The sequence below is a fragment of the Apus apus genome, chromosome 20, assembly GCF_020740795.1.
Source record: "Apus apus isolate bApuApu2 chromosome 20, bApuApu2.pri.cur, whole genome shotgun sequence".
NCBI lineage: Eukaryota > Metazoa > Chordata > Aves > Apodiformes > Apodidae > Apus > Apus apus.
The window spans coordinates 1992740-2017613 of NC_067301.1; the positions used below are offsets into that span (position 1 = coordinate 1992740).

The 24874-nt window shown below is 42.5% G+C and overlaps 3 protein-coding genes across 6 annotated transcripts in view; 2 read left to right on the forward strand and 1 right to left on the reverse strand.

Annotated features, from left to right (window-relative positions):
- CFAP74 (cilia and flagella associated protein 74) overlaps window positions 1-9852 on the forward strand; it is a 65674-nt gene extending 55822 nt beyond the window's left edge. The window contains exons 27-40 of the mRNA XM_051637256.1: window positions 46-322; window positions 774-881; window positions 1304-1458; window positions 2504-2638; window positions 2993-3102; window positions 3477-3532; window positions 3854-3973; window positions 4248-4400; window positions 4921-5050; window positions 5579-5733; window positions 6737-6875; window positions 7638-7768; window positions 7980-8114; window positions 9277-9852. Coding sequence (XP_051493216.1) covers window positions 46-322; window positions 774-881; window positions 1304-1458; window positions 2504-2638; window positions 2993-3102; window positions 3477-3532; window positions 3854-3973; window positions 4248-4400; window positions 4921-5050; window positions 5579-5733; window positions 6737-6875; window positions 7638-7768; window positions 7980-8114; window positions 9277-9390 — 1918 coding nt within the window. The 3' untranslated portion in view covers window positions 9391-9852. The remainder of the gene's footprint in view (window positions 1-45; window positions 323-773; window positions 882-1303; window positions 1459-2503; window positions 2639-2992; window positions 3103-3476; window positions 3533-3853; window positions 3974-4247; window positions 4401-4920; window positions 5051-5578; window positions 5734-6736; window positions 6876-7637; window positions 7769-7979; window positions 8115-9276) is intronic.
- GABRD (gamma-aminobutyric acid type A receptor subunit delta) overlaps window positions 1-24874 on the reverse strand; it is an 85277-nt gene that overhangs the window by 46698 nt on the left and 13705 nt on the right. The gene's annotated exons all lie outside the window — the stretch shown is intronic.
- TMEM52 (transmembrane protein 52) lies at window positions 14293-18699 on the forward strand. 2 transcript variants are annotated; one of them, XM_051637278.1, is made up of 4 exons: window positions 14293-15030; window positions 15705-15786; window positions 17692-17849; window positions 18387-18699. In XM_051637278.1, the coding sequence occupies exons 2-4, from the start codon at window positions 15755-15757 to the stop codon at window positions 18695-18697; spliced, it is 501 nt and encodes a 166-aa protein (XP_051493238.1). In that variant the 5' UTR covers window positions 14293-15030; window positions 15705-15754; the 3' UTR covers window positions 18698-18699. The 2 variants fall into 2 exon arrangements, with proteins under 2 accessions (XP_051493238.1, XP_051493237.1); XM_051637277.1 differs by having other exon boundaries at window positions 15742-15786.

The window sequence follows — 24874 nt, forward strand, 5'->3', positions numbered from 1 at the left end:
GAGACTATTTTATGCTGAGACAATTTATCATGTGTTTATTTTTAGACAATTCAAGCTGTCATGCAAAGCAGTTGGAGTCCACCCACCTCTTGAGTTGTCTCATTCCTTGGTTCAGTTTGCTGCAACAGCTCTAAACAGTGTCTCTACAGCAACACTGTATGTGATGAATTCCCATGTCAGTGCCAACCCCTTCACTCATGCTGTCCCAAGAATTGGCCACGGGGAAATTGCCCCTGTTGGACCCACTTCCTTTGAGTTCTGTGTGCCAGGAGACTGTCCAGTGACAATTACACCTTCTGTTGGAACTGTGTTGCCTGGAAAGGTAAATTCACTTCAAACGTCAAGGGTTCTGCCAAATCTTTTGATCTTCTACATTTCCACAATGTTGTTGCTTGTAAACAAAGCTCAACGTGATAATTATTATTAGAATAGCTGGAATATTTTATAATGTTTGAAATAATGTTTTAACTCAGACCTGAGGTGTTACTCTCAAATCTGGCTAATGCTTTATGGGAGGTTTCACCTTGAGTGTTGTTACACCCGTGCTGTCAGTGTGCTTTGTTTGAAGAATGTTTAAAATATCAAAAACTTGGGTCATGTAAAACCAGCACCCTGTAACACAGCGGGCTTCCAAAAAAGCTGGAAAAAAAAAGGTGGATTTTATTTGTGAATATTTTGGTGTCATATAAATGCACCTATTGAGCTTTGCCAGGGGTAAGGCAGAAGGGAGGGCTGAATGGTGCCTGTCCTTCTTTGTGCTCTCACCCTCCCAGAAAAGCTTGATTCAAGTGTCCTTCAGACCAGCCTTGCCAGATCAGCTCATCAGAGAAGAGGCAGCTCGAAGGCTTGGCAGAGCAGCTGCAGCAGGGGCAGAAACACAAGTAAGGAATGCTAAGAACTAGCACATGCTGTTGGTCTGTTACTGACAGATATTCATTGTTCTGGAAGGTATTTTTATCATAAAATTATTTGCATGTTAATGAAGCCCAAACTCACGATACATGTAAGACCTGCCTATAAAGGACAAGACTGACTGTACTGTTCCATTTAATGTGTAGCCTGTCCACTGAGCAGTAATTTAATTTCATGCTAACAATTTCAAAAGCATTCCCAGAGGACTGTCTTGCTAACTGTGGAAGTACTCTTAGAAAACAAAAACATTTCTACATTTCTAGCAGATTTGCAGCATTTGTGGGATGCACACTTTCACCTCCCAGGGCCAGAACTGGGTACTTCTAAAGTGATGTCCTGGTTGGATCACCAGTGATCACTCTCAGTGTATAATGTTTCTGTGTGTTTGCAGAAAAGCAAGGAAGATGAAAAGAGAGAGGGGAATAAACTGCATGTTTCCATGAGCAGACAGCAGCCTTCCAGAGAGCTGGGAAGCCATGGAGGCAGCGAACACCCAACTGCTCTAGATAGTTCTGAACAACCAGAATCCGAAGAGTTAAAGCCTGAGTAAGTCAGCAAAAGCATCTTGTACTACACAGACAACATTATAAGTAGCTTAATGAATCTACTAAAACCTATAGGTAGACAAGATGCAAACTGGAGAAGAAATAGCTTTAGCAACATTGCAAAGGCTGTTTCCAAAATTAGCACTGCTTTTAAGCCACGCAGCTGTACCCTCTCGTGTAAGGCAAAGAATCCCTTTTATGCAGCAGAAGGATTGAAGACTTCAAAGAATATTTTGGAAAGCATGAGAAGTGGCTGAATGGGTAAATTTGGCTGAACCAACAAGGGTGTTATTTTAAAGGGCAACTAGAAAGCTGAACTTAGTTACCAAAATAACCTACTATTATTATACCTTTTCTGAATAGGTCTAACAGAGCTGAACACATTCAGCCCAGATGGAAACCAGCTGATGGCCCATACCCGTGGGGCTGGGTTGATTTTATATTTTTTTTTAATGGTTTCCACAGTCCATCCATTATTCATGGTCACCTTCAGTCCTGGAAATGCAGGGATGTTGTAAAATGTGCATATTAAATAGTAATTTCACAATCTGTGTACCTCAGTGACAATTCATGTTAGTAGCATGTGCTATCTAGAAATGTGGATAGTTAGGTGGAAAATGTGATACTTGAAGCCCCCTGTTTAGTATACAGTGTTAGAACCATTAGGACCACCCTTCTGTCCAATCTGAGGAATTTAGAAGTGTTTGGAAGTAAATCCATGCTTAAGCACCAGGCATTTGGCTGTATTGGAGGTTGGATATTTTTGAGTAAAATCTCATGTTCATTGCAAGCCATTAATTGTAATTTTTAAATACTTTCAGTACAGGTCATAAAAATAAAGCTTCTATTTGAAAACCCCAATTATGAAGTATTGCTTGGCCTATTGTATTGCAGAAATGTGATCATGTCTGTTCACAAATCATTGAAATGATCACAGAATCATAGGATCACTGCCGTGTTCAGTTTTAAGTGTCTGACTAAGGAAGTGTAAACACAGATAGCTCAGATCATCTTGCTAAGATGATTCCTATTCCTGGATTTTCTAGTTCTGATGCTTATCTGGCAGCTCAGGCTTTCCTGATGAGGAGTTTCAGAGGGAGGTTTGAAAAATACATCATACCATGCTTTGTTGCAAGTGGCCACACGGATGAAAAGAAAGGCTCTGGAAAGCTCAGGTGCAGGTATGTGCAGTTGGTGTGTAAGTCGTGACAGCTCAGAGATCCCAGAGGGAATGGTGGGCATCTGCATTTTTCATTTGAGGAGGAAATTTGTTTTCTGATGTTAATTACTTCATAGGTCAGTGATAGAAGTTCATGCTTACGACCCATGAATATCAAAGCAGCTTAAAGAATAATTGAGAAATGCAAGCCAGTTGTAGTTTATATTTCTGCTTAGGCAAACACAGCACCACAGATCATGTTTTGTAGTACCAATTTAATGATGTCCTGTGATACAAGCAGAATCAGAACAGATTGCTACCAATAGTGTTTTTTCTGTGTGATCCAAGAGCAAATATCTCTTTTCTATCTCTCTAGCCCTCACAACACCTTGTGTTTGGAGTTGCACTGTCCAGCTGTAGCGCCAGCTGTTGTGGTCACTTCGGATAATGGAAGAAACTCAGTGAATTTTGGGGATGTTGCTGTAGGTATGACATTCAAATTCAAGTTTTGGATTTTTTCTGACGTTCAGTTCTTCTGAGCACAGTTTTGCATTTTCTGTTCTTTTAGTTGATTTTCAAAAGCCAATATAGAAATGAGCCCTGTAATAGGTACTTAAGTGAAAAAGCAGGAGCCTGTCTTGGCCAGCTGAGTCATGTAAAAAGCAAACTTGATCCAGAAACATGGAATCAGCTCTACCAGTGACTGTCCAAATCTGAAAGTATTTTGGTGAGCTTTGACTAATGTATTAGCCCCGGAAATGGACTGAATGTTTGGCCCAGGTAGAAGCATGCCTAAAATGGAGGAATGGTACTGCATGAAGGAACATCCTCACTTTCTGAAATGTTTTCATTCCTGCTAGGCCACAGAATGATGAAGCAAATTACAGTACAAAACATCTCCCCAGAGAAGCTGGATGTATCCTTGTTTGGAATCTGTAAGGTTATCTGCCAGTCAGCTTCTCTTGGAGTCTTTATCTGCAGGAACTGGATACTGGATACTGCTGCTACTGGAGCTACAGAGAGACTTACTAACTGGAAAAGGAGCCTGCAGCTATTTGAATTCCATGGAAAAAGAAATAATTTGATAAGTTATTATTTTCTCTTAGTTATTGATTTCTGAAAAAGCTTTAGATGGTTTGTTCATACATCTTTGGTCTGATAATGCTTTTAATATTTTCTTGTATTTTTTCCCCAATCCTTGTTCACAGACTTTTTTCCTTGAGTCACACTATTTTAGCTCAGATTCTCGGTTCTGAATCCCCATGGTCCTTTCCTGTTGGTCAGAGCAGTTAGAAATCTTGAGCCAGGTGAAGAGAAAACCCTCATCATCTCTTTTTGTCCAAATGGGAATAAATGGGTGAGTAAGAGATGCAGCAGTTACTGGGAAAAAGAGGAGAGATGGCAAGATGTCATGGGCTGTGTAATGCACACGTATTACTGACTGGAGTGAGGCTGTATGATAATAAAAACTTTGGCTGTGCAATAGCCCCTCCCAACATTTGGATCTTGGTCTATGCACTAAATCCAGAAGTTCAGTAGTAATGGCCCATCTGGGGGGTTGGGGGGAAGCTGGAGATGGGGGAGGATGTTTTCCTGCAGCAAATGGTCTAACATAGACATCCTCTTGGCAGTGCTTTGAAATGCTGGACATCCAGACAGCAAAGTCCAACCTAACCCTCAGTCTCATGGGTCAAGGGGTGATACCATCCATTGTTTGCTCTGTGGGAGAAGTACTGGATATGGGATATGTCATAGCCAGAGACAAAGTGACGTCCACATTCAAGGTAAAATTCTCTGTGCTGAACCAGAAAGCACATCAGCAATTTTTGTGAGGAGGAGGAGGAGTTCTGCAGTTCTAGTCTGGCAGAGCATAAGGCGGAGTGGCAAAGTGTAGTGAAAAGAGGAGAGCTTTAAAAGCATGTCTGGCACACTGGGATTTGATGCTGAGACAGTTTCAGGCCAAGGGTAACAAAGCTGTGCAGGGAGGATCTTGTTTGCTGCTTCTGTCCTGCCTGCAGCCTGTGCAAAAGCTCAGAGATCCAGTACATTCTGTGACAGAGAGAGAGCCAGGGCCTGTGTGATCTTTTCCATAGACCCAGCCAGGATGCAGAGGGATGGGAAGTCAGAAATAGCTTTGCTTTTACCAGTGTTAGAAATATTTGTCCTTGCTCTCTATTCTGTCCACTACTCCTACCACACTTGAAGCAGCAAAATAAATTCAGCCAGTTCACAAAATATGGATCCTACGGGCTTGAGAATCAATTTTCTTAATGAAAATGCTGTTTTGTGGATTAATGTCACCAGGTAGAGAACACTTCCACCCTGACCCTGCGATACTCCATCCAACTGGATTCACTTTCACCAACAAGGCACAAAGATCAGCAGAAAATTCCATCCTTTATCATGTCCTCTTTGCAAAGAACTGAGCTTGTTGGTAAACTTGTTGTTTTTTTACTTTTCTCTTTCTTTTTGTTCAAGACTCATGAAGTATAAAGCAGCATTAGTTTGTCCTGTTAGATCTACACAACTATCAAAACTTGGGGCAGCACATCACTGAAATTCAAGACATGATTTTGTTTCCTCAGCAGGAGCTGCACTAATTCTTTCAGTATGGGTGGCTGTAAATTTATGCAGCCTGAGCAAATATCCACAGGTCAGGAGATACTAGTGTTTGAATCTAAATAAACACACAGTAATTGTGTATTAAAGATTACATGTAGAGGTGTTCATCTCTGTAAAAACACTTTAGAGTATAGGAAGGGTTTGGTGATGCTCTAGAGGTGAACACAAACTGGTAGATGGATTTATCTGTTATTTCTAACACCCAGTTTTGCTCCAAAACCATGTCCAAGACCACCAAGGTCTTGCTGTTCCAACAAAAATTAAATTGGTTTAAAATATATGAAGTAGTAAAAAAAAGCTGCCCTTCTTTCTTATTTATATCCTCATTTTTTTTTACCAGGAACACAGAACTATAGTGGCTTAAGTGTGTTCAGTGTCTTTCCAACAGAAGGAGAAATTGTTGCTGGGAAGAGTGAGGATTTTACTGTTACTTTCAGTCCTGATCATGAAAGTCTCTACTATTCTGACCGTCTCAAGATCATGCTCTTTGGCAAGGTGAGACAATCAAGATACCTGGATTATGAAATCAAAGTCCAAGTATGACCTACTGTGATTTTTATCAGCATGGGTCTTAGTAGGAGTTTCAAATAGTTGTATCTAGTGGACAGCGTGTGTAGGCAGAAACATTATATCTGTTAGATTAACTGATGTAGGCAGGAGATGGCAGGTTTGGGGCTTTTTTCAGGTTTTAAATATTCAGTTATTAATTCCTAACAACAGTGAGTTGGGATTCAGCCCTGTCTGCCCAGCTGCCTGCCCTGTGTGATGAGGTGGTGGGAGGTGGCGGCTGCCAAGCACAGCTCCAGGTGGGTTCTCTGCAAGCAGAGAGGGGAGCTGCACCTGCACGGAGCAACTGCCAGGGGCACCGCGTCCCAGGAAGGTGCTTCTGCAGGCACTCAGCGTGAGGAAGGAGGTTTCCATCTGCAGAGCAGCAGTTGAGCTCAGATGGAGCCCAAGTCAGGATATACAGGCTGGCAGCGCGGCAGGGGCTTTGTGCTGCCTGCCAAAGGAGACTGACCAAAAGTTAATGAAGAGTGCCAACTAATGACCACCAGCAGGCACTGCAAACAGCAGAAACGGCGAGGAGCAAGGGAAGAGTTTGGTTCTCTCCTTGCAAGTTTTGCATCTCCCGATTAGCTCTGGAATTGTGGTTAAAATGCCAGTGGGATAAGATGAAGAGGAAAGGAGACTGGTCCTAGTTCACAACCTTTAGCCACGTTTGGTGGCAGAGAAGTTTTGCCTCTTCCAGTCACTTTTATAAAGAGTGTGTCCAGTCCCCTCCTGAGTCACACTGCCAGGAAGGAAAGGTTGTTTGAAACAAAGTGCCTGAGTGAACAAGACCAGGGGAGGATGCAGGATCCTTACAACAGAGTACAGGGCTCTTGGCATTTAAATAGGCAGATGATGTAAGAATTTCTATGTGCCTGCTGCTGTGGTGTCAGCATACCGCCTAGATCAATGCTGGAACCTGCATCTGAAGCATTCTTGTCTTACATAGGAACTAGCCCATGTGATCCACCTAAAGGGAGCAGCAAGAGATCACCCAATGTTTGTGGAAGGGGGAATTCCACTGGATGTGCCCATCGAGTCCCTGGCTGTAGTGTCCCCTGTGCCATGGCAGGGAGCAGAGAAAGGAGGTGACGTGTTGCCACTTACACTGTGCCACAAACAGTGACACAGGCATGTTCCTCATCCTTTAGGAAAAAGTAAATGAAAGAGATTTTCCAGAATCAGAACACACAAGCATTATGGTTTACCCTGTATTCATAACACAAAGAAAATACAGGAAACTTTTTCTTAAGGAAAGATTTTCTCTTAATTTTAATGCAGTTATATCTTAATGATGATCTTCTATGCTTGCAACTTACCTTGCAAAAAACAAGTATAATTTAGTAGTACTACAAAATATTAAGATATATTTGTTTTCTGCCACTTCTCTGACTTACATAATAACATGTCCTGGACTCTCCCAATTGTAATCTTATGAAACAGTCACACTTTCAGGGGTTTCAATTTATCCTTCCTTAATTTCTTTGGACAGGATCTGTGTTCAGAGGCAGTATATAAGCAACTCCTATCTCCTGAGCTATAAATAAGTCCAAGAACATATCGTACACAAGTTGGAATATAGTACACATAGTGCATGTGCTGGGGGGCCAGAGAACAGGCATGGAGCTTAATACATAAATAACTACAGTTTGCAATTGCAAATTATGCAAAGCTTCCTTTTGCTTCATTTTTCACTATCTCTGTAAAAAGGATCTCCTTAACTATGCCAGCTCGTGAATGTGCCACAACATCACTTTGTTTTGACCCACTCTGGTGTAATTTCTGGATGTTCTAACCTGGTAATTGCGGATTTGACTGTCTCAAAGTTTACTTGATCCATATTTGTTTAGAGCTTCAAGAACCACCAGCAAAGTCCATTCTCCTGGTTCTGGAATACATGGACAGAGAGGATTCCCCAGTGCCAGCAGTGACAGAACTGAAAGTCGGAGCTATACAGACAGCTCAGTTTGCATCTAAGAAGGTGAAGAAAATAAAAAGTGCAAGTTTATGTCAGACACTGTAAGAAATAGTAACAGTGTACATATGTCTAGTAGTTCTATCAAAAATTCAGTCTCTAAGTTAAAAACTAAAGGCTCGCAGCATCTGGGCGGTGCAGCCTTTCAGAAGCAGCGGTTGTGTCTGAAGGAGCAGCCCCGGCTGTGCTGAGGGTGTGCTCTATGTGTCTTTTCCAGAGCACGGAGTTCAGTTTTGATGACCTGCCCCTCCTGAAGCAAAAGGGATTCTCTGTGGAGCCCGCAAAGGGAACTGTTGAGCCTGGTCAAGTCAAGATCCTCGGTGTTTCTTGGGTGCCACCTGCTGACTCTGCCGTAAGTGACAGCGCGGCTGCTTCCCCGACTTCAGGAGCAGCACAAAAGCTGATCTTGAAGATGTCAGCAGTACAGGCTGCTTTGACACTTCAGATGACAGAACACGTGTCATTACCAAAGGGAGTCTAGGCTGGTATAAACACTGCTAGGAGAATAAAAGCCAGAATAATATGTGTAATTTGGAGGTTTGCTGCCTCACCAGGGACTTCCTCTGTGTGATGAAAAGACCAATCGTTAGTCACATGCATCTTACAGAACTTAGAGTTTCTGACTTCCTACAGGTCACTGCATTATAGAGCACCAAAATGCTGCTGTTAACTGGCAGCCACAGCTCTGATCACACTGAAGTGAGCTTTTTAATCCCCCTGAGCAAGAAAACCTGCAGTCCTGCTGACACAGAACTATGTTCACGTGGATCATTCTGCTCCAGAGTTCACTTGTCTTTTGGCTGTGGGCTGCCTTTCCTTTGGTATATTCCTGGAAGTCAGTGGGGCCTTTTGATTTTCCACTGCATGAACTGCCTTGTGAACCCTGTTTGCCTGGCTACTTCTGCCCTTTTGTATTGCAGAGTCTAGGTATGAGGTTCAACATCCCTACAGGGCTGTGATTGCCCTTCCTGATTCATCTTCTTGGGCATCCTTGGAGACAGAAAGACTTTACTCCCCTGCTTTTTGTTGTGAGCTGTGTGTGGGATGGCAGAATAGGTAGCTTCTTCCAAAATTAAAAGATTGCTGCTATCATGTGCAGAAAGAAGGCAGCAGAGTTCCTGGCATGATGTATCGGGTTGACATTGTGCCTCTTGGTAACCCCTGGTTGTTACACAAGGTTTAACACTAACTTATGGCTAACAGGATGCATTTCCAGCATCATGTGTTGCTGCTGTGCCCAGTTGTCATGGCTGTAACGTGGTGACAATATCTGTGGCACTCTGGAGGTAGAATGCTCAGTCATGGTTACTTTACTTACTGCAGTGTGAGATTGTATGGAAATGTAAGAGCCAAAACAGTGGGAAAAGGTAATCTATAGCAATAACTGGTACATCTTGCAACTGAGAAATAAAACACATAGTTTACAACTTGATTAACTGATCTGTTCTACTCTACAAAACAAACAAACAAACAAACAAAAACAAGTCTGGTTTGATGTATGGATTTTTTTGTAGGCTAGTGACCCTCTGCTTGTGACAGCCCTCCTGACCTTGAAAGGTGACATTAAGGAATGTTATCAAGTCCTCTTCATGGCAAAAGTGGTGTCTGCACATGCTCCCACAAAGTGAGGGAATCAAGCAAAGGAAAGGAAGATGGAGGCCAACATTACTGGGAAATCACTGATCTCAGTTAAAACATAGAAAGATTCTGAGATCATTGCAAATACGTGAGGGGAGGAGGGAAGTGGGGAGGAAGGGGACATGTACTATTTCTGCTTTTTTCCCCACAAAATTCTATGTAGGCTCTGGTTGCACTAGTTTCTTTTTCAAGCTGACTCTCTAATAATAATAATCTTGTGGTAGATGAAAGAATTAATGAGGGGCCAAGTAGATACATCTGCTGGTTATCACCCTGTCTTCCAAAGGTGGGCATTCTCTCAGGAGGAGTATCTTTTTTACATCTACATGGGTGAGTTTCAAACAATGTATCCTTTTCCAATTTCAGATGCATTTTAAGGGTTTGAAAAATTCAGATGCATTTCCCTCTTAAGGCCAGAATAAATCTTCTCATTCAAGTCTCCTTCAAATTGTTTGTGCAGTCATTTTTACCCTACTCTATGAAATCTTCCTGATGATATGTGGTCAAGGTGCAAGTAGTGACCACGCTGATCACTGAATTGCAGGATATGGTCAGACACTTGCCCTAGATCAGGGCTGTCCAGGAATTTTATATATGTACACTTGCTTTTCTCTGAATTCTGACTAAGAGTAGAATTCTGCCTCTTGCTGGGGAAGTTGGAGTGCCCTGCAGGTGTAACTTCTGCCAGGAAGCAGTAGCTAGTTCAGGGAAGGGAAACAGAGGCACCACTGGCTCCTGTGTAGCTGTTGAAATTGCTTATTTAGATTATGCAGTAAGAAAAATAGAAACAGATATTTGAAAACATCCCAAAGGTGAAATGTGTCAAGCTAGCTGGACTGCAGGAAAAAGCAATTGTCACAAGAAATATTTCAACTAGTTTCCCCCTTTTATGGAGGAAGCTTGGATAACTGGAAATGAGAGGCTCCTTCTTTTCCCAAAGACAGTGTGTTTGATCCATTCAGATCTGTTCTCATTTAATAATGGATCAAGTGGCTGCGAAGTCACTTAACTCTCCAGTCTAAAGCACAACAGATGCTGGGGCAATAAACAGGAGGGAGGTGGGAGGGGGTGGCAGTGCTGGCCAGAGACAGCTCTGCCTTCCCCAGAGCACTGGGCAGTGCTGGGGACACAGCTGGGCACTGGGGTTGAAGAAGAGGACAATGACATTTGTGTGTGGATTCTCTTGCAGTCCTTGCAGCCCTGTAAGGGAGATTAAATACTGCAACATAAAATGGAACTGCTGCAAATGCTACTGCAGAGTTGAGAGCTCACCTAATGACAAGGAAAAGCAAGGAAGGGCACAGCATGTTGGAGAGGAAGGTTTATTTCAGGCAGTTAATTTGGGGGCATCCATTATATGAGGATCCTTTGGATTTCACTCCTGGAAACTGGAAGGTAATGACTGAGACTAAGTTAGTCTCCAGACTCTCATAACAATATAATGTGCTGAAAATAAGTGTAAAATCATCCACCAGGAAACCACACCTCTGTCTTGGCAATCTTCCACTTTGTAAGGTCAGGTACTGTGAAAAAGCATCCAAAGGATTAAAAAAAGTAACAAACTTAAAGAATGCAGGTAAAGACTGGGATGGTGTTGAAAAAATATGGAGGTTGCTTGCAAGAAAGAGCAGCTTAGTGAGCAGAAAGAAGGTGTGTGTGCAAGGACCAGCAGGTCCGACCAATAGTGTTTGCATGGACAGTCAGAACAGCTTTGGGGAGCTCTGAATGTGCCCAGTCAGTCATAGAAGTTGGAGAGTCAGCTGAACAGTGTTAAATTAGTACATTTGGAAAGTAAAGCTGGTTACAAAGAGCTGCCACTGACTGGCTGAAGGTAAGCAAAGGGTGTAACCCATTTTTAACTGCATCCTTTGGACTTGATCTTCAAAACTCATGAATAATTTCACAGACTTGAAGTGCGCATAAGGGTCTGGATTTCACTGGTCAAAGCTTCTGTGCTTTAAGCTAAATGTGTTTCCCTTCTCTCCAGGGGGTGTGTTGAACCGTGATAATAAGAACAGGTTGCTATTTCTGGAGTACTGAAAATAAAGAAAACTCTGCTTGCAACACACCAGCTGACATTCTGTAAAGCACTTAAGGAAATCTGAACATTTTTTATTCTCTTTCATGAGAGAAAAGCCTGTTATTCTATCCCAGGCCTCAAAAGTAGTCCTATTTGATTTCTGGGGGGCGTAATGGCTGATTCTTGCAGGGTTGGGGTTTGCTTTCTGCTTGGATTGGTTTTGCTCTTCTGGCGCACACAGTTCCATGTGCCCAGCTCTTGCATGAAGCAACACTTGAGCAACGAGAGAGACAAGATGATGTGAAAGGAAAACCCAAATAGTCTGATGTGGGAAAGAAAATTCAATGTGAAACTAAACGGTCTATCCTGCTTCATCTGGAACACAACTAAAACCTTCAAAGTAAAAGCATAGTTACTTTTTTCCTGCAAAATGTTGCCCTTGGATGTTCTACTATCATTCAAGTGAGAATTACCACGTTTCACCAAGGGACAGAAAACAGTGGGATCCTTTACAGAAACAAAGATCTAATCCTCTGACATATTTGCTGCTGTTTTGGGGCTTGGTTTAGCACTCAAATGAAGTACTGCAATCTAGAGAAGAGTGGAGCAGTAGGTTTCCCTTACAGCCCTCTGACAGCTTGTTTCCTTGACTCAGCTGACTCCAGTGGAAAAGTCAGTGCCTAAACCCTGTGACAGCTGCTTGCTGTTTCATCACTGGGACTCTTACTTGCCTAAAACATCCTGCTTGTGTATGTGGTTATTGAGCAAGCAAGCCAAGGATTCAAGAATAGATCTGACTTCTAAAAGAGAAATAATGAAAGTAACTTTATTTATCGTAGTAACATTACTTTTGCTATATTTTAAATTGGTACTGGGCCTCTTCAGAATCGTCACTGCAAGTTTGCAGTGATCTCAGATGTGCACTGTCAGGCTATTGACAGTGTTCCATATGTTCTAGGAGTTCTATATGTATGTTCCTACCTAAACAATTCTTATGTGTAATTTATATGAAAGTCGCTTCTTGATCTTGCTCCAACATGGGAAAGAGAAATGGACTGAGATGAGTAACTGCTGGGAACAATTCTCCTGCTGATTTAGAGACACAGTTAGCTGAACTGAGCTGGGTTTGTAGGTGATCCCTTGAGGACATAGCTGAGAGTGCTCCTGCAATCTGCTTGCATGGCTTAGTGCCAAGTTCACAACTACCAGAAGCTCAGCACAGCAGCTCCAGCCTTCATGTGAGTTAATCTCTTGAGGGAGAAAAAAGTCTTGTGCTTCCAAAGCAGGTTATCAACAATCAGAGCACATTTGGTGTTAAAATTGCCAGCAGGTTCTAAACCATGTAATCTGATGTTTCTGTTTCCATTTTATAGGACTTCAATAGGGATGGAGCCCTTACTGTGAGGATAATGCAGAAAATGTAACCTCAGACATGGATCTAAGTTTCCAGAAGCTTAAGTTTTCCACTCCTCTAACTGCACTTCTGAACACTATCCTTTCAGACTGTTTTGCAGCTGTGATCACTCTTGGGTCACTGCACACTGCACATAACTCTTGTGCTTTCAGACTTGTTTCTAAATGCTTCTTGACTCTGATGCAGTTCTGGCTTATTAAGAAAGCAACTCACATCTGTGTATGATCTTTATAATCCATAAAAGCTTTATCTACTAATTTCTATGTCAGAAAGGAAGTGAGAGAATAAGTACTGATGTCACATACATCTTAAATACATGTTCTGCTTACCCAGTGACTTCTGGGATTGCTTCACACTGACAAATGCGGTTTTTCCTAAATGAGCAATGGTCCCATGACCCTGAGCAGTCCTGTAGGATAATACTTTAGTCACTGTGCCCAGTGTCCTCACTGAGCCTTCAAAACTTTTGGAGCCTTGTGGTAAAAAAGTAGCAAACATTGTTTGGAGACCCAGGACTTCTGAGCTATTACGTCTATTGTTGCTCCCAACAGCGTGATTGTCCCTGGAGCAATCATGCACCAGGAGCATAACCTGGAGCTTATCCATTCTTCTTAATAGAAGACATCTCTGGCAACCCAAGTCCAAATACACTCTTCTCCTGTTGCATTAAAATCTAAAAAAAACCAAACCAAAACCAAACAAAAAACCTAACCAAAGAACACTTTGTATTTTGTCCCATTCTCATTACTGGATGAGCTCTTATATATGGATCCACACACACACCTCTGAGGATATCAGGGACATCAAAAGATATGTCAAAATACCATTCTTTCAGTTGATCTTCCCCTTTCTTCTTCAGTTGAAGCTTTTATGATCCATTAGTTAGCTTCCCCACTTGACAGCTCTAGATGTCTTTCTTTTTGTTGCTCACCCAGTCATGTATCATCATCACCTTGATTCTGATCAACTCTTAAATTGACTTTTTTTTTTTTTTTTTTTTCCTGTGAAACTGATCTCTGCTATATTAGAGCTTCAAAAGTGTCTGACCTTTCAGTTACCTTATTCTTGGAAGCAGAAATAATCCTTGATCCTTCATATTGTGGATATGGTTAACCTTTGGCACGTGTTTTGTTCTTCCCTGGTGGCAGTTTGTAGCAAGCCCTAACTGCTAAATGGGTTTGGGGAGCTTTTTAACATGATGGGCTACATATAGTCCTCTTAAAATAGCCTCTTGATAGACTTCACCCTGAAGAGAATTGCAGGAAAGCTGTCACTTAGAGATGGTCCACATTGCTCTAATGATCAGTAGAGTCACAGCAATGAAACATTCTTCCATGAAGTTTCTGCTGAAGGGCATCAACACCAGGGGTTTAGGATAATAACGTGCAAGATAAACTTAAAACTAGATGCAGATATTTTAATGGAGTTTCTACATTTGAAATATTGGGCATAGTCAAACTATTTTGGAGCAAAGATTTCTTCAGAGGGCAGTCAATACCTTTCCACTCGTGTTCCATGTGTTTTAACAAGGTTACTGTTAAAAGGGCAATGATATTTTCCAAACCTTTGCTTCTTTCTTTTTCATGCCTAGTTTCATTTCTCCTTCAAAATCCTCTGACACTGCAGCGGCACAGGGTGCGTGTTCCACTCCCAGCACGCCTGGCAGATTATCTTCTCTCAAGAGAAGCAGCGACAAACCGCTCCAGGAGACTCCGAGAGCGGGCCTCTCTCCACGCAGACTCGCCATCACCAGCTGGCTGGCTCCTGCCCGCTGGCAGCGCCTGGGGCGGGGGGCACTGCGGGCTCCGTGCGGGGCCGCTCCGGGCTCTGCCCCCTCGCCCCTCCGGGGGCGGCTTCTCTGCCCGATGGGGCCGGGGGGGCCCTGCCCGGCGCTCGACCCCGCCGGGACGCGCTGGGCGATGGCTCCGCTCGGTCACGGCACCCGCGTGATAACCGGGGGTTATTTATTGAGCTGCCCCGCTGGAGGCGGCCCCAGGCTCCCCCGGCTCGGGTGGCCCGTCCCGCCGCTCCGGCCGCTCGTCCTTGAGGAAGCTCCGGCTGCTGCGGCCGCCCCGCTCCGGCTGGACCGCGCAGCAAACGGGGTGCTGCTCCTCTGCCCACCCGCCTGATTCCTGTTTTTCCCCTTTCCTAGGCATCGCTCTGCTCTTCCGAGAATAACTGCAAGAGCTCTGATCAGTGAGTAGTCACAAATTTTCAAATGTCTGTTTCCAAACCTGCTCCCGCCGTGACCGAGCGACATTCCCAGAGCAGAACGATGACTTTGTGGCCGCCATCCGTTACTGCTGCTTTTGTCGTCACTGAGATCATTACCAGCTTACAAATTTGACTTGGCTGCCTTGCTCTGCAGACGAAGGTGAATGATCCTCTCGTTCAAAACGACACTGAGGTGTCACCTTCTGAGAAGTCAGTTCGCAGCCTCTCTCTGTGGCCAGAAGCATTGAAATCCATTGCATGCAATTCCCTACGAATTCCCCCCCTATTAAAAGGGATTTGAAAATAACTGGGGGAAGCAGGCAGTTGTCTTAGGCTGGCATTTCAGACAGGTACGTGGTACCTAATGGTACCTCATCTCGGTTAACTTTAAATATGTCCTAGATTCCTTTTTTGAGAATCCTGGGTGTGTAGTTCTCGCTCGCAAGCAGCAGTGAAGTACCCCTTTGTAAAAACCTTGATTACAGTGGAATTATTTGCATATTTTCAGCTGGAGTAATTTTACAACTAGAAGAACAGTCCTCTGAAACTAAATCTAAAGGGTTTTTGCTCCATTCTCTCATTAATTGCTTTCCCTTTTCCACCTCAGAAACTGCGTGAAACTAATTCCCTGTCATACATTCACTGTTTGCCTGTAGATACTTAAATCAGGGAATCATCTACCTTCCTTCACAGATGCCCTCAGAACATGTCTAATTGGACAAGTCTGTGGTATGTCTGGTAAGTTGATTATTAATCTTACTAACCCAGAATAATTTGAAAGTTATTATGAACCATAACTGTAGGAAGGTAATGGAAACACTCTTCTCTCAGACAGGACAGAAGAAAGGGTTTCTCCTCAGCTCTATGAAAGCCACCAGTGGAATATATTACAGATGAGAGCAGAGGGGAGATAAGGTGTCAGGCAGGGCACAGCATTCGTCTAGGGATCTGTCATCTTTCCTTTCTGAGAGCACTGCAGTTCAGCTGCAGAGCTTGTTTGTGTTTCCTAAATAGACACTGTGCTCAGCAACCCCACGTGGACCCCCTGCCCAATGCACAGTCCCCAGCCCTGACACAGGACAAGGGTTTGCTGGCTTATAGTCCTGGCTTTTCATCCTGAGCTCTAGCTGATTACAACCCTGTGTACTGGCTGTCTGAATGACTGAAAGGCTGAAAATAGCGATAAGTAAAAAGGTAAGCTCTTGTCACCAGGGGATTTGTCTCTTGCCTAACACATGCACTATAGGTACCCCAACATCATTTTTATAGGCTGGATTCTGCCAATCGATTAATTCTGATGGTGGCACCAAGACTGAATCAGCTGCTTTTAGCTGTCATTCATTCTAGACTAATTTTGGTTGATATTCTTTTCTTTCTTAGAATTGATACATAGAACTGTCTAAAAATAGTTACCAAAAATATTTTAAGAAGGCTTCTGTAATTAGGCAGCATTTAAAATCATGAAAGCTAATGAGCTAGTGCTGAGATTTACACTGCTTCATCAGAGGGCAGCAGCAAACGAAGGCAGGATGATTTCACAGAACACACCAGCTCATGGAGTGTCAGGAAACACTGATGAGCTAAGTGATGAGGTAATACTCCTCACACTGCAGGAATGTTTCATTGCAAAGTTCCAGCAAGGCAGTGTTTTCTTCTTACAGTTTTAAGTTGCCTTAAAGCATTTTTCTAAAACAAGAATTTGCAAGAAAATGCATGAAATTTTGGAAGTCTGAGGACCTCAAATCCAGCATTTATGCTGAGTATAGTTTTGTGTGTGTGTGACTCTCATACTAACAGAAATATACTCTTGTTAAAACTAAATAAAACAGTTATTAAAGAAGTATTAATTTTGGAATCATGATTCTTATGGGCAAGGGCTACCTTTGGTTTGAAAGAAAAGAACAGAATGCTACTGAGGCCATTTCTATACATATTTGGGGTGGAATATAATCCTAACTAGAAATCCAGGAGCATGATCTGTCAAGCACTAATTTATGTCAAGCCACTATGAATATACTTCAACCTTGTCCTTGGACCTACTTGTTTACAGGACTTTCAAACATTTCTTATTGCCTCATACTCTCATGACGTGTCTTATTGCTCTTGAGGACCTCATGAGAAAGTGGATTCATTTAAGAAACTGAGGGGCAGGAAAGTAGAATTTCAACTGAGAGGATAACCTGAAACAATAGCACATTGACCTAGGTACACTGCAAATTCTTAGACAATAAACTTCATTAAACAATAGCTATAGATAGACTTGTGTTTTCAAGACATACTGCAAAATATAATTTCTGTGCTCATTTATAAATATAGGTCCTGGACTTGGGAAAGTTGCACTTGTACTTCCCTCCAAACACATACCTCCTCTTACTGTTGCAAGTGCAGCTATTCACACTGCATAAAATCTGAGAATACAACCCAATATCATTAACATTATGGCACCTGTGAGCCAGAGGGGATTGTACCAATGGTCGCTAATACTTCAATTTGTGATTAAGTATTTGTGACCCAGCTTTCTAATTCAGGATCCAGCACCCATTCTGAAATAAGCCTAGGAGGTCTGGCCTGTCTTTCACCCATTTAGAGTGAAATTATGTTCAGTAAGCAATGAAATGATGCTATTCTCCCTCCTCCTGGAAGGTTAATCTTGCTGACTGTGTTCCTGCTCCTGCTCTGTGGGATCGCAGCAAGCTGCATCAAGTTCTGCCGGAAGAAGAGGCCTCCAATGGAGACCTTCCCCAGGCACCCCCATGACATGACCATAGACAGTGACAGCACTGCCCACAGCACAGTCACCTGTAAGTATCCCCTGGAGTCAACTGTCCAGCAGTGCTATTGGGCTACACAGTGAGGGAGTGCAGCAGGGAAGTAGGATTTAATGCTATAGAGGTTAAAATAAAGTCTGTGCTGAGTTAACCTCTTATGTGCCACCTCCTACATCTGTTCTTATCACCATTCCCTCATCTTTTCTGCCCATCTTGCTCTTCAACTATTCCAGCCAGAATTATCTCTCGTGAGGAATTGTTCACAGCTGTTTATGTACAAACCTGATTAAAACTACTTCTGTTACAACCTACATGTACTATGTCAGGTATTTCAGACTGATTACTGGCTGATGATACACAGAGACACTTTGTCTTATGACTGTTTTATTTTGGAGAATGTGTAGAATCCATCCCAGGCAATCCTGTGCTGAAAGCTTTTAGCATATAGTGCATATATTCTAACACCACAAAAATGACTCCATAATTTCTTGGGGAAAAGCAGGATTAGCCCTTTATATATCAGCATTCCATGCAGGTGTTTAATTTTTTCTTTAATTCTTTTCTTCACAGCATACAGCTCATTGCAGTACCCTCTAAGTGTCATTATTCCTTCTATATTTGTGGATATGGATAAGAACACTGTGTCCCTTCCAGCTTACAGTCTCTATGCAATGGAGTTGCCACCTTCTTATGATGAAGCTGTCCAAATGGGCAAACCACACATGGAAGTAGCACGGACAAGCCAGAAACTCAATGACATCCCTGGGCAGGTGACTCCAGGTGGGCTGAATCCCATCCAGAATTCAATCAACAGAGATCCAGCCACACAGGCAAACTCAGAAAATCCACAAGGTGCAACACAAGAACAGCCACAGCTCTGACTCCTTTCAGATGGGGAGTAATGGAAGGGAAGGACTGTACGAATTAAAGAAGACATGAGGAGTTTGATTTTAGAGGCAGGTTTTGATGGAAAGATGTTTCCTCTCACACCCTTGTAATGATCTGTCAGTTTAGGAGCAATGTTTTCTGTGACTGCTGTAGTCTCCTGGTAAAGCTTCTTCAAGGATATGAAAGGAAGTATAAAGGGCCTGTAGCAGTGGAGAGAAATGCTTGTTCATCTTGGGATTAAAAAAACCCTAATATTCCTTGTGTCCAGCACATGGCAATAAAAAAGATCAGGGGAATTTTGCTATCTCGGGAATGCACACAGAGTCAGAACAGTACAAACAGCAAGTTGTTGTTCAGGAACAGAACCTTCCCAGACTGAAGTTGAAAGGGGAGTCCTAGCAAGGCACACTGAACAACCTCTCTAGTTTCTCTTCTTTTGAGAACATTAACTGCCCAACAAATTGCTGGAGTGCAAATTGCTGTTTCATGACACTGAAACTGAAGGAAAACGGCAAGCAAGGATAGGAAAGTGTGTGGAGGGAAATGCGTTATGTCCTGTTTCACAACCAGAGACAAGGAATGAGACAGAGAAAATATACTGTTTTGGTGGTGGTGGTGATGTGACCTGAAGGGATTGGCTTTGAACTTTTTTTTATATTTAAAACTTCCATTTTCAACACGAGCTGTCTTGTGGGTGGGATCCTCTCACTACTTATTTTTGCCAGTTACAGTACAAATTAGACTCAAAGAGACACTTGCACACATGTTTAAGTATTACTAATGTGTTTCAAATATTGATAAAATATTTCAAATATGCCTTTATACTTTGTTATCTACTCAGGTGTCAGGGTCTCAGTCAGTGCAGAAAACAAAAAAAAATCAAGGGTTCCTGGCAGCGTTTGCCAGTTTAGTACTTGGATAAGCTCAGTAATGTGCAGGATGAAAACAAAGCATGCTCTAGCTGTGCCTCTAGAAGTTATAAATACAAAATACCATAGTACAGGCTGGGCAATAGTCCAAAGAAATTATATTTTAGGGATGTCTCTTCATGAAGTACTGATGGGAAGGGTAACTGCTATGCAGGATTTTAAAACTGGAACCTTATAGCTGATTACAGCTGTCTTGGCCCAGGCAAAAATATGGGCTATGAGAGGCCTTTTTGATAATGACAGCGCTTTCCCTTTCTTAGCCCTCCTATATTCCAAATAGTATTAATTTTGTCCAATTCTGAGTGGTGATTTTCTTTGAATCCACTTCAGCAAGGTGATAATTTGGCTACCTTTAGGCACATGAGCAATCTACAGGCTGGTTCCTGCTGTGGGATTATTGAGGGGATAAGAGCAGGAATGAAATAATGAGCACTGGGTGCTATTAATGCATGTAACATAATGTGTGGAGTGCTGGGCCAGTCAGTGCTGACTAACAAAGATATGACCAATGGTCTTCAGTTTTGCTGCAATGGCTTTGGTAGATGTGAAAAAGTGCCACCCTCTGCAAATATTGAGGTGTGTGTTATTAATAAACAGTATAAGCTGTGGGCACAAAATGTTGCACAGCTTCTGGAAGACTATTCTCTGACAGCCTTTACTGCAAGAACTACACTGGAAATGAGCAGTAATGATTTTAAAATGAAGATCTCTCTGCCAGTCAATAAGACTGAGACTAGAATCTCTGCTGCACATTCGTGGTGTGTGAGCTGTTCCTGAGTCCAGCTCCCTAGAGAAGTGTTGGGTCTATATTTAACTTGTAGTTTACCATGAGGGTTGCAGGGAAAGACTGGTTTAACAAATCTGCTTCTCTTCTGTCTCTTCTCAGCCATTTTTAATTATACTTCTGTTTTATTCTCTCTTTTGCCTTCTTTTTCTGTGTCAAGATGGAAACTATTGTAACTATTTGGATGTCTCTAGCTGGAAGAGCAATATATGCCCAGTTCTGGGTGTCTCCAAGTCACAAATACAGTAGATGTATTTTTATTTATTGAACTTCTCCATCAGGATAGCACTCAGAAACAAATCCCATGCCTTTCCAAACGAATTTCTGTTGGAGGGAAATGGCTGAGTGCTCACTCACTAATAGAAACAGGAATATAAAACCAGGCAAATGAAAAAACAGCGACTGACACAAGAGGGCAGTCCTTTCCTTTTCCGTGTATCGCGTTTATCACCGCAGAGAACAGCTTTCTAGGAGACAAGCTCCCGGTGCTGCAACTAAGGCACGGGTTGGCTCCGTTCTTCAGAGATGACACAGCAGTGCTAGGACCGAGCTTGCTTGAGGGTGGGGAATAATCACACCGGTTTGACTTCCTTCCCTTCATGCTTTTGCTTGCACAACGCTTCTGCCTTGTGAGATGTCACCAGCACCTGACAGATCATCTACAAAACTGCAAGGAGACCTGCTTCCATTTGGTTACGAGGGGCAGTTCTAACTGCAAGACCCCAGCCAAAACCCTCAGTGCCCGTGGAGTGCTTACAACTCAGATCTGGCTCGGTTACCACCTGGGTTCAGAGAAAAGCCTGTCTGGCTCTGGGGTATCTCTCTTGCCCATCTAGCCTGACTAGAATCTGCAGTAATCTGTCACTCGTGTCCTTAATTGCACACTTCCATAATCATTTTCCAGATGAAAAGAAAACAATTGGACTTGCCTTTTCTTTACAGAAGTACAGAGTAGGTAGAAAGGGAGCAGGAGTGAGTTGCCATGGGTATGTAGGAAGCGTCACTTGACACAGCATAGTGAATAAAGCACTTAGTTTCTTCTCTGACTTCCTGGGATGAAGGGCATAATCTGGTGTTTTCTTTCTAACACCTAAGTAAAAGTTTTGTGCCTTGCCCAGGCTCTTGCCTACAACATGGTCCATCAGTTGAAACAGAAATTATTTGTTAACATAAACTACTGACCTAATCAGTCTGCAGGACACAGAATTTTATTTGTACATCAGAAGCAGCTCGGTCTGCTCCTCACAATGTTTTCAGTAGTGATGTCTCAGCCCTTTCTCATTATCATCTGACTCCTCACAGAAAGCTGATAATCAAACTGCCCCAGCCTTCTGTTTCTGAGGAGGTAGATTGCCCCCACAACTGCTCATTATTTACATTTCCACTTAACAGGCTTCTTCAGCTTGATAGCATTGCAGAGGTTATATCCCTCCAGACAGAAAAATCATGACTAGGGGATTTACAAACTATGTTTAAATTCCTGCAGCAAACAAAGAGCTCTCTTCCCATCTTGAGAACAGTTTGTATTTGTGTAGAAAGTCCAGTTCATCAATTAGAATCACTGTTGCACGTGGGAACACAGGGAGAGAAAATAACCCCTTAACAAACTGATGTCAGAAAAGCAATTAAAAGGGTGGTCTCCTGAATCCTGATCTACACAAGCAACAGCTTGAAAATGTTGCTCCCATGTGCCTTACATAATGCTAGATAGCAGGAAGCAGAATGGAAAAGAGTTTCCACTCATCACTTGGGTCTCTTCTGTTTAATTGGAAAAGCCAGAGAGACAGGCTTTCTTGTTAATGTCTATAAGAACAGGCCCAGTAGCCAGCTTCACCTTCATATGCATTTTTGCAATGCAAAGAGGACACTATGACCTCCCAATCCTACTACACAGTAAGTTAAAAATGAGCTTCCTTGTTTTATCTAATGATTTAGATCCACTCAAGACTGGTTATATCCATGCAAGCTTGGTGACATCTATTAAAGGAAAAGCCTCTCTCTGTAATTACCCCAAGTGCATTTTTATCTGTGATTTGAAATTGGTGATCACTTGGCACTGCTCAACATGCAATTTTTTCTCCTCTCATCTGTCCAAAATGATTGTTTTGCCAGTTATTTTCTGCTGTTCTTAGCTGGCTATGTGAAAGAGCCCATGGTGGGGAGATGTCCTTCTAGAGAAGGTGGTGCTTACATGACTGCCCACAGCTCGTGGCCCTGTCTCTCCTCTCACACAGACAGGCACGCTCTGTGAGCACTTGTGCTCAGAAAAAAAAAATAAAATGCAGACTTGGAAGTAAATTGCCTCAATAATTCATATGCTTTATAGCCCAGAGCAAATTATACCTCAGCTCTGTCATGAAATTCAGGTTGCAAATCCCTTTATAGCCAAGCTCGTTAACAATGTAAGTGGTACATCTATAATGGCTTTTATAATCGATGCATTATAATCTTTGGAGAGTATTAAGTGGTAAACCTGCAGCATCCAGGGTGAAGCATCAATAGGTCTGGATACTGCAAGAGTCAGAGAAAAAAACATTTCTTTTTCTGCCTTGCAGTTGCCTTCGTCTGCCTTGCTGCCCCCAAATAGCTTAGATTTAGGTTGAGTTTGTTTGTTTTCTAACTGCATTTCAGCTTTACCAGATGCAGTTTTTGAGGGAAAAGCATCACTGCTGTTGCCAGTGCTGAGTGGGATGCTCAGACACATCTGCAGAACCTGCTCACTTATGGAATAAAGCAGCTCTTAAAATCACTTTCCAGATTCTTGCTCTTATCTGTCTCCTGGCTCTGATTCTAATACTCTTTGCCTATTGGAACTATTTTTGCTTAGGGAGACATTTACTAATTTTGCTGCAAATAGCAGAGGCTCTTTTTTTTTTTTTTTTTAACCCACAACATCAATGCAAACTGTGAGAGAAACCTTTGAATCATATTCAGAGCAGACTAGGAAAATGAAGTATCAGAGGGGAATTGTGCTCTATAAAAATGAAGAAGACAATAAATTTTTTTATGAAATGTTGCCTCCTAAGGTTCAATTAAATGCACACCAAAAAAAGCTTAGGTGCTAAACCACATCACTGGGAAAACATTTTGTTCTGGTCAGTCAAAATTTAGAATATAAACCACCAGAGCTTTTTTTACCTTCCGGGGCAGGGGGGGGAGAGGGGATTGCCTTAGGAAATAATGGACCATTTTCAAAGGTAGTTCACATCTTATTAGAATAAGAAGGCTCACTTTGGGCACTTGAAGAAAGGAGAAAATCAATTTCTATTTCAAATCTAGAAATGCCTGAATCTGCATTAAAGTGCTTAATTTCTACTCTATTTTTTTGTTTTGCCTTCCCAAGTAGCTCAAAAAGGAAACAAAAAATTAAGAGCCTGACGTTGAGCTCTGTGTCCATTGTTTTTTCTCTTTCCATGCTATCAGTTTATGGCACAAGCCACTTCCTTCCCTCAAGTAAGGAAGTGTAGTCCTGAGGTCAGAGTATTGACCTGGGAAACCCAGCTCAGTCACTGGTTCTGCCACAGACTTCCCATACGACCCTGGGAAAGTCACTTAGTCCCTGCTGGCCATGGTTCCTGGCCTGTAAAACAGGGACTGTAGCACTATCTTATCTTGCAAAGAATTCTGAGGATGAACACACTGAGCGTGGGCTGTGCTGCCATAATGAAATACAGCTACACTGTCAGAGCATGATGAACTTTGTGTGGGACATGAAGCTCAAGGAAAAGACTTGCTTGCTTCCTCCCCCTCTTGAGGGGGGAAATCTAGAGGAGAAACTAGGGCAAAACAACCAGTGTGAGATTTCAGAATTGCCTCTAGGCTTCAGGTGCCTAATCCAGTCATCGCTACAACATCCCTAACTGGAGGAAGAAGCAGAGGGGAGAAAAATTTAAAAGACAGGCCCAGGATCAGCACAAGACACCTGATGGGATGGTGGTAGGAGCCTTGTGACAAAAGCTTATATTGCAAGATTGCTGACTTGTTGGGGATCAAATATCCTGTGAGATACCATCTTAGATCTCAACATGAAAAAGAATGCTACTTCTTTGTCAGTTCGTAAAGCATTTAATTTTTATAACTTTGATTTCTCTCCTGCTGAAACTCACTCTCTGTTCTGTAATCTTTTGGTCTAGTTCAGAAGTCTCTGAAGTCTGCTTTCCACTCTCCCCACAATTATCAGATCAGACTAGGCAAGAACCTTTGTTCACCTCCATGGGCCAAGAACGGTAACACTTTTTAAACCCTGCACAGCACTTGCAAAGTGGCTGCATCTCTTGTCAAAAGGCAATGGTCAGAGAGACACCAGTGTTTTGGGAAGAAGGTAGAAGAAAGCTGTTCTGCACCACACATAAGGTCACTTCAGGCCTTTTTTAAAGGCAATATAATTGTGATTATTTTCATGAATCACCATCCCAGGAGGTATTTAGAAGACGTATAGATGTGGCGCTTAGGGACAT